Source organism: Dreissena polymorpha, chromosome 8, assembly GCF_020536995.1.
Source record: "Dreissena polymorpha isolate Duluth1 chromosome 8, UMN_Dpol_1.0, whole genome shotgun sequence".
NCBI lineage: Eukaryota > Metazoa > Mollusca > Bivalvia > Myida > Dreissenidae > Dreissena > Dreissena polymorpha.
Window position 1 is genome coordinate 13,030,533 of NC_068362.1, and position 10,314 is coordinate 13,040,846.

At 34.2% G+C, this 10,314-nt stretch overlaps 2 protein-coding genes across 35 annotated transcripts in view; both read left to right on the plus strand.

Moving 5' to 3' along the window:
• LOC127841945 (uncharacterized) overlaps positions 1-10,314 on the plus strand; it is a 472,965-nt gene that overhangs the window by 457,779 nt on the left and 4,872 nt on the right. For 12 of the 16 annotated variants that reach the window (XM_052371105.1, XM_052371106.1, XM_052371100.1 and 9 more), the window contains one exon: positions 205-628. The exons of 3 other annotated variants lie outside the window; for them this stretch is intronic. In XM_052371105.1, the coding sequence (XP_052227065.1) occupies positions 205-628 (424 nt within the window). Of the gene's footprint in view, positions 1-204; positions 629-3,077; positions 3,150-3,555; positions 3,671-4,424; positions 6,684-10,314 lie in introns of those variants that run through there. One more of the 16 variants, XM_052371113.1, reaches the window with a different exon arrangement.
• LOC127841950 (cytochrome P450 3A21-like) overlaps positions 1-10,314 on the plus strand; it is a 196,448-nt gene that overhangs the window by 82,254 nt on the left and 103,880 nt on the right. The window lies entirely within an intron of this gene.

The following is a 10,314-nucleotide window of genomic DNA, read 5'->3' on the forward strand; positions in this document are numbered from 1 at the left end:
CATGCACAAACTGGTTTAAACATCTCTAAAAACATGTCTTCATATCAAACAAAACCAAAAAAACTTTATATGCACGTTTGTGATTGAATATGGAACACGAACACGTTTGGTTATACACCTTATCAAATAAAGACAATAATATAAATGTGTAAGCCTCTTCACTTCCACAAAATAACTAAATGCATTTATATATTTTCAATTTAGTTGCAGAATGATCGTATGTCACTAAGTGAACTGGGGGAGTTGTTGAAGGAGGCCGATCGAACCCTCAAAAATGCTAACGAAGTCGGAGAACGAGTTTCTGAAGCGGCGGAACGTAAACTTGCAGAATGTTTAGAACAACTTGAGGCTTCTTTACAAGCTGGAGAAAAACGCATACAAAGCAGGATAGATGATGGCAAACAACGAATAGAACAAGCGATACAGGATGGGAAACAACACATTGGAGTCAAGATACAAAATGGAGAACGATGCATTGAAAGCAAGATAGATAATGGCAAACAACACATTGAACAAACGATACAGGATGGAGAAAAGCGCATAGAAGCAAAGATACAGGATGAGGAAAACCGCATAATTCAGACAAACAGTGAACAGGCGGAACAAAACTACACACGCAGCGTAGAAGGTTAGTAAACCGTTTACACGGATGTGCGTTTAGTTATTACTTTTGTGTTCGTAATATATTTGAAATAAAAATGTTGGCAACACAATACTCAATACCATGTAGTTCTCTTATCAGCTTCTTGGTTATTGATACCCTGTGAACAAAAAGGAACCATAGAGACGCAGTATCTTAGTTTTGTTTGAGAGCATACAATTCGTTTTAAAACGCGACCGTTGATATTTGCATTCTTATTTTCGTAACTCTATTAGAGAAATAACTTGCCTTATGAGTACCTGTATTCGTATATTCTACCCACGTTAATAATTATCATGTTATCTCTTGCCATATGTTTATCGGAGAATCCATTAAATGAAAGTTTACACTTATCGAGTTTATTATGTATGCTAAAACATTCTTCAAAAACAAACATTGGTAGAAAAGTAGGAATAACAAAAAAAAATGAACGATTAACTATTCTAGTACCTTACACATACATAGTTATAAGCTAAAACTAACATGTTAAACATATATTCCATTATAGCATAAACTCGTTTAGATATTCTACAATGTTTCACTGTTGAGGAAACGCTCAAAACCTATTATGTCCAAAATACTTCAACACATGTACATATCTTCATAATTTATTACCCGTCTGGAATTGCAAAGCAAAGCGCTTCATGCTGTCATTTTGCAATTCCAAATGTCCAATATGGGGATGTAACATCATGTCTGTATTTCAGCAAAAAGCGTAAGAAGCCTTATTTTGTTTTATATTGCAAGTTGGTAACATGCAAAATAGAATTGCAACTGAAACATTTATGTTTGAGTAAACAAACGAACAAAACCACCGACACAAGTTAATACTGCCCTAAGAAAGTCAAACGGCTATTGTATGATTCAATCACTAGTTTAATAACTTTGTAATGATGGGACATAATGTTAAACGAGCAGACGATTAAACAAATAAAGATCATGCGTTTTAAATGAATTTATCTTTAATTAAAACAAGACCCGTGAACGAAAAACTGAAAAGGTACTTGAACGAAAATACGCAGTTAAACACCACATTATTTCGTTCTTAGCTCGACTTTTCGAAGAAAAATGAGAGCTATACTACTTGCCCCGGCGTCGCCGTCGCCGTTAGTAAAAGTTTTATATAAAATCAAAAAACTTTAACACTATCAAAGATAATTAATTCAGACTTAGAATACTTCTTTATGGCAACAAGACAATTGTTTATGTCAAGTTGCATAACTCTGTCAGCATTATTTTTAGAGGTATGCCCCTTTTTGCCATAACTTCTTTATTAAGGATCAGATTTGATTCATACTTTGACAAAACAACGCTTATCTGACAAACCACAATGAACTCCACCTAATTTTTATACAATTCCCCAGGCCCCACCCCAGAATCCCCCCCCCCATTTTTTTTGTGTGTTTTCCTTTTTTATGCCCCCGGTAGCTGTTTTATCAACAGATCTTAGCGTGATCTTACGTAAGATTCGTAGGATTTTGTCGTACGCTGATCGTAAGTACTGCGAACCGTTTTATCAAAGAAATCGCAGCTAAGATGTCTTCAGATTTTTGCTTAAAGCTACGACTGGTTAAGACCACTCTTAGCGTTCGTAAACCTTCGTAAACCTTCGTAAACATGGCGGCCGCACGCGCTTTAGACGTTGGTCAACCAAGAGGGATGACAATGTTTCGAGAAAGAAAGGATTATCGATCTCCATGATGGAGAAATATTGATACGTATTTATGTTTGATAACGTTAAATATATTCGTTATTGATCATTCTCTGCATTAAACGTCCCAGGGAAATGAAATTTGTGATGTTTCGATAATTAATTCGTTAAATAGGTAAGTATTTAGTGATCTTTATTCAATTTCTATCAAAACAGATGTTTTATGGTTTCTTTTGAAGTAAAACAGTTCATTTGTCTTTAAATATTGAATGTTAACGGGTAAACTAAAATTCGGATAGTTCACATTTCGGACGCTGCTATACAAGTTAGTTGTCGACGCAATATCCTGATATGCCTTTTGCGCATATAGTTTTGAAGTTTTTTTCTATCAAATGAATAATAAATAATGCACTGGATTATGTCTGCAATATCTGCCCCAACGATTATAAGTCATAAACTTTGCAATCCTAACATTTAAATATCAAGTTCTGTCAAAATTAGATTTATGAATTGTACAATAATATATACAGTAGCTGAGCAACATAAATCTCACACTGCACGGTGAGATGCAAGGTAGCAAAGTTATATTCTGATCTAGTTACGCTCTTGCCAAATGGCAATGATATTTTAATGACCCTGTATCACACTGTACAATGTCACTTGTCAGTCAGAAGTGGCTTAACTAATAGTGTTAAATCATAAAACATGTGAATTAAATACATGCCCCGACCATTCAACAAAGTTAGTGAAACACATTTCACATATTAAAGTATAGTTTATTTGCAGGTTCATTGAGATTGTGTCAAAATGGCTTGGGTCAACACACACGACGCCTCTGTCTTCGTCCGTGGTTTGAAGGTATGACAATAAATAATGTGCTTTTATGGATATACCATTAGAGGGACTATGGCTAGTATTGGCTAGGAAAAAGTGGAATACTACTGTTATGATGATGCAAATATTTTATTTTTTACATCAATGCATTGCACATAACTAAAATATAATGTGTTTAATGTGCATACCTAATTTTACTTTTAATTTCTTTCAACAACATAAAAGATTCACTTATATATTTCTGTATGTGTATACACACTGTATCAACACATAAAATATGCATATCAATGTTAAATTTATAATTTAAATGAATTTAAGATTGCGTTAAGCTTGCGAGCATCCTATAGCTACCTTCATAAACCGTTTAACCAATGATTGTTCCAACTTAAACTTAGCTTATTATAAATTTGTTATTATACTTTTCTGGAAGAAAACCACAAGGGACACCTACTGGGGGACTCCGGCTATCAACAATAGGTACAACAATGCCCAGTCAAGTGTATTGTGGTTGAGAGGGCTTTTGGACTGCCAAAGAGTAGATTTAGGTACATGTATGTAAACTCACTACATGTATAAACTATATGTTTATTTAGTTCAAAACAGTTAAACACATTCAGATAATCATCATAAGACACCATTTAATAAGCACAAAATAAATCTCCCCACAAAATATTGGATAAAAAGTGTGATGCTTTATGCCTTTAATAATCTTTAGAGCATAATTGTAATCGTCACATCTACATCATAACAATTAAGTAAACGTACACCGTGGGACGCCTTAAGCATTGCACCTGTTCGTCCTCTGTGTCTGTCTGTTTATCTGTGGATGGATTTTGCATAACAGCAACTGCTGAATGACCTTAATGTGTTAATGAATTGTAGCTGTACACAAATGTGTAATTAAATTTGTCTTGTTATTTGTTTTCAAGTTTTGAGCATATATACACAAGTTGTTTGTACTGAAGAAATTTGTCTTTTAATGACTGATGGACTTGTTTGTGTATCTCAATGTTACATGGGGGCATCAGTGAAGGAGACACATGTAGTTAAAAAAACCATTTGATACAGATTTTAAAGTTGCTTTCATATGCATGTGCATGTGTTGATAAAAATGGATGCCGTAGATTATTGCAAATTTTGTTTTATGAATTTATTTCTTTACCCATTTTAGTCTTAAATTTAATTAATATCTGATGTTAATCAATTAAATAAAATGCATAATAATCATAAGTATTGATAATAAATTGGATATTGTAATTAAATCACTAGTAAATATTGATTGTTATTCTCTATCGACAGGTGTCTACATAAAACTGGCGGTTGTTTATTCATGAGACATGATGAGTGATGTCAAGCAGTGGCTGCATGAATGCGCCTGCACAACTTATGCATAGATTAGCAGGTGCCACTGCCTGAACAACTTACTGAGGCACAGGAAGTGGATGAGGTTGTGCACAGTCCACAACAAGACCAAAATGCAGCCTATATGGACAACACATCATGAACTTATTTATGTAGTTGCTGTTTTGTGCTCACCTGTGCACGAAGTGCTATAGGTGAGTCATTGTGGTCTGTCTATGTTCGGCGACATGTGTTAATATTCAATATTTGACTCTTTGTTGATGAAAAATGGTCATTATGTTTCTGCTTATGATTCATAATAATTTAATAAGATTTCTTGTCTATGAGCTGCTGCATTTCAGTCAAGTGTGGTCAACATCTTTGTAAAAGTGTGGATGTTTACAATTTCTGCTGTTCTTTTGTGGATTTTTTTTCATTAAAGACACACTTTTTACAATATTCATTTATGCAATGCGTACGATGATTACATGTTTCCTTTATATTATAACAAAGTGAAAATAGATTTTACTCCTTTATTTAATTATCTTTGTAACATAACAATACAGGGTTTTCTCCAACAACTCTACAACTAGGGAACAATGAAGTGGAACACTATCTGAAAATGAAATACATTTTATGTTAATTAAATTTGTATTTGTAAGACAAGTGATGAAATAAAGGTTAACATTGTAACATATAGAGACGTGGTTTCTGTTTGTTCTTTAAAGAGCATGTACTGTGTATACTGCACATCAGACAAGGTTCTGTTGGAACTAATAGTTTCATAAAAAAAAATCTTGAGAATGAATTGTATCATTTATGTTAAGATGGATTGTTGGTTCATTATAAGACATTCATGATCTACACATCATAAGTTAATCTTTGATTTTCATGGAACTCACATCTTTTTTTTCTTACTTGCTCAAATGACTGGGCCTCACATGCGCCGTTTCGCGGATTTCCTATAATGATTATATTTGAATGAATATGACTCGTAAAATAACAAGTAATCCAATATGTTATTTTAGCTTATGTATACTCGTTAATTTATTATGCTCCCCCAAAAAATTTTGGGGAGAGCATATTGTCGTCGCTTCGTCTGTCCGTCCGTCCATCCGTGTGTCCGTCCGTGTGTCCGTCCGTGCACAATTTTTGTCCGGGCTATTTCTTAGAACTTATGACCGGAATTCAATGAAACTTTATGGGAAGCTTCACTACCAAGAGAAGATGTGCATATTATCAGCGGGTTTTGGTCGGATGATTTTTCACAGAGTTATGGCTTTTTGAAATTTTCCATTAACTGTACATATAGTGCAATTCTTGTCCGGGCTATTTCTCAGCAACTTATGACAGGAATTCAATGAAACTTTATGGGAAGCTTCACGACCAAGAGGAGATGTGCATATTATCAGCGGGTTCTGGTCAGATGATATTTCACAGAGTTATGGCCCTTTGAAATTGTCTATAAAAAAAGTATTGCCCCCCCCCCATCTACTGTGCCCTCAAAACTTTCCTTTTATCTGAATATATAGTGCAATATTGTGACAAAAAAAACTTTGGGGAGCATCACACGTCTCCGACGGTTTCTTGTTTTTAAATAACATGTATTTAATAAATCACCATAATAACTTTATATATGAGTCGTGCTCTGAGAAAATTGGGGGTTAATGCATGTGCGTAAAGTGTCGTCCCAGACTTGCCTGTGCAGTCTGCACAGGCCAATCAGGGACGACACTTTCCGCTTGTATTATATGTTTCGTTTTAAGAAAGACTCTTCTAAGCGAAAATCCAGTTTAGGCAGAAAGTTGTCCCTGATTTGCCTGTGCAGACTGCACATGCTAATCTTGTATGACACTTTATGCACATGCATTAAACTCCCCTTTTCACAGAGCGGGACTCGTATGTAAGTATATGCAATGTTTTTTATTTTGGTATTTTGCGAAATTACTTGTATCTAACGATAAATATTCATTAATAAATATGGACAATCGATCTTTATGAGCTGTCATACATACAAACATATACATTCAATGACAAAGATATTTTAATATTATGCATGTATTACAATGTGAACTGTATCTGTAACCAAGTTACTTCATAAATAACGATATTTATGTCACAGAATTAATTTGTGATTATAATAACTTTGTTAAACCTTATTTATTTTATGTGTTTTGTAACATTGACACACCTACATGAATAAATGTGCTAACTTTATACTGTGTACTTGATTAATTATCTTACCAACTTTTGTTCAACTGATGTGATGGATGAGATCTCATCATTCACACATGGTTGTTGTTGTGCGTCTGAAAAGAAAGTACATAGTGTTCAAATTCAAACATTCCACAGTTGAACGAAAAAAGTGATGAATAAATACCAAATACCTAAATATAAGAAATAATTATGGTAAATATATGTCATAATATGTTAATTTTTTTTACATACATGAACTGGACTGGAATGTGTCAATAGAAAACAGCAAACACACAATACACAACAATGATTATTCCTAACGATTATTCTGTGCAAATTCATTATAAATGTTTTTATGTATAATTATGTGAGATTTCATTAGTTAATATACCTTAACATCCGTCCATTTCTTGATAACTTTGTCTATCTTGGGGCTACACAATCAAATGCTGTTCACTCTGAAATTGAGTGAAAGTTTTCAGGTTTGTGTTTACAATTGAAAATTAATTCTAAAGCTATGTACACTGGGTAATAAAGTAAATTCTATGCCAAAATAAATATACAGTAGGCATCCGTATATACTATCGCGGTGGTGTAGTGGATGAGGTGTCCGCCTAGCGATCGGGAGTTCGTGGGTTCGCTCCCTACTCAAGAAGCATTCTCATTATTTCCTCCATAGTCACCAAGTACTGGTTCTTCCCAGGAAACGGACTAGACAGTGTCCATATCTGCCTATATCGGCCTTCATGTAATAGTCAGCAATTGACTGTAGGAAGTACGAAGTACAAGAAGAAGTACGAAAACAAATATATTGCGAAATAAGCGGAAATGTGTAAGATGAGAATGTTCCTTGAAAAGAGAGATACATTTACTCTAAAAACAAATATAAAAATTAATTGTTTTCTTCAAATGTGGGGCATAGAAATAATGTATTGATTGATACTCGAATACTCTTCTGACAAAAACATTAGATATAAACACACAATAACGATTTGTTATTTTAAAGGCTGACAGTTCCAAACGCGGGAAAATATTATTTTGTTATAACAGTACTTGCAACTAGAATTTAGAAAATAAATACATAAAATAAATGCATAAAACATTTCGATTCTTTGGTGTAAAATGGCGAAATGAATTTAATAAAAACTCAGTATCAATTACGAGACAAATTGACAGACATAAACGCTACAATATTTGAAGACATGAGTCATGATATCCCTACATTTAGTACTTCTATAAGTAAATCATAACTATCATTAACTAATTGCCTCTGTTTACGTTGTCGGCCATGTTGTTTTGCTTTTTTGACATAAACGCGGGAAATCGTGTGAGGTTTTTCGACTTGTTCTCGATTTTCCAGATCGTACGCTTAACTAAAATCTTAGCTGCGACTTGATACTTACGACGGCGTTCATAAAACGGGTATTAGCGGATCGAAAATGAAATCGTAAGTCAAGGATTTAAGATAAGATCCGCTAAGATAAGATCTGTTGATAAAACGGCCTCCAGTTGAACTGTCCGTCAGTCTGTGCGTCCATCCGAAAACTTTAACATTTGCCATAACTTTTGCAATAGTAATGATAGCAACTTGATATTTGGCATGGATGTGTATCTAATGGAGCTGAACATTTTGAGTGGTGGAAGGTCGCCCTTCAAGGTCAAAGGTCAAATATATGGCGTCTGTCCGTGCGTCCAAAAACTTTAACATTGGTCATAACTTTTACAATATTGAAGATAGCAACTTGATATTTGGCATTTATGTGTATCTCATGGAGCTGCACATTTTGAGTGGTGAAAGATCAATGTCATCCTTCAAGGTCAAAGGTCAAATTTGGCAATATAGAAGATATCAATTCAAAATTTGGCATGCATGGGTATCTCATGGAGCTGCTCATTTTGAGTTGTGAAATGTCAAGGTCATCCTTCAAGGTCAAAGGTCAATGTCAAAGGTCTAATTTTGCAATATTGAAGATTGCAACTCAATATTTGGCATACATGCGTATCTCATGGAGCTGCACATTTTGAGTGGTGAAAGGTCAAGGTCATCCTTCAAGGTCAAAGGTCAAAGGTCAAATTTTGCAATATTGAAGACAGCAACTCGATATCTGGCATGCCTGCGTATCTCATGGAGCTGCATATTTTGAGTGGTGAATAATCAATGTCATCCTTCAAGGTCAAAGGTCAAATTTGGCAATATAGAAGATAGCAACTCAAAATTTGGCATGCATGCGTATCTCATTGAGCTGCTCATTTTTAGTTGTGAAATGTCATAGTCATCCTTCAAGGTCAAAGGTATAATTTTGCAATATTGAAGATAGCAACTCAATATTTGGCATGCATGCGTATCTCATGGAGCTGCACATTTTGAGTGGTGAAAGATGAAGGTCATCCTTCAAGGTCAAAGGTCAAATTTTGCAAGATTGAAGATAGCAACTCGATATTTGGCATGCATTTTTATCTCATTGAGCTGCACATGGCTTTAAAGGGGCGCAGTAGAGGGCATTGTTGGTCATTAACACAGCTCTTACAACACTTACAACACTAACCTGACATACCAGAATCTAAAATCCCACCCCCAAATATTAATTTTTTTTCCCTTTTTTTCTTCTTATTTTGGAAATATCATCTAATAAATGACCACACACCCACATTATTCCCCCTCTCCACCCCCCACACACATTTTTTTTATTCCGAAACATGGTAAAAAAACAAGTATTTATTTGTATTATTTTATTTTTGAAAGATCATCCAACCATCACACCTAAGCTATCGCTATCAAACTTGAAATATAATCTTAGTAGTTTGTTTTATGTCTTTACAAACTTCAATAGATTGTGGAAAATATACCTGAACTCAGAATCGTCTATAATTTACCACTTCTTTAAAACAAGCGATCAATATGTTTAATTATGGTCCTCTTCCATTTACGATATGACTATATTACCTTGACCTTATTGAATATGAACAATTTCCCCATTATAGAGCTACTGTCAAGCACTCGAAAAGTCGAGCGCGCTGTCGTCTGACAGCTCTTGTGTAATGAAATAACCAGTACCTATATTTTAATTTAAATTATGAACGGAGAGCCTTTTCCAGTACCACATATTTGATGAAAACAAAATACTATATTCACCAAAAAAAACATTTTCAAGTATTTATAATACAATGTTTACTTTAGTTAGTGATCATACACAGAACATTGGATACTTCAACAACTGAATGATACACACATCTTATATATCAAATAATTGTTTTGTTACACTTCAGAGGTCCGTCCGTATTTAGTTCGCCATTGACGAGGTATTGCACCACACCTAACTTCAATTTTGTGTTAACATATTTTAAGACTTATCATGGTTTCATGTGTATTCTTAACATTATACATTTCATCGCTAATGCTTTTGCGTATTCATAACATAATAAACTCGACACGTCATTAAATACATTGAAATAATACTAAAAGGGGCTGATACACATTATATTATCTCGTTTATCAGGAAACACACAGCACATTCTCCTGAAAATAGGTGTATTGATAAAGTGATTAAGTGGGCCGGCAGGTCTTTCGTTCAGAATTATTATAATTCATTAAGTAACGTTGATAAGACGCTTACGCTAATATTGCACCACATTACACGCATTAAAACTATAC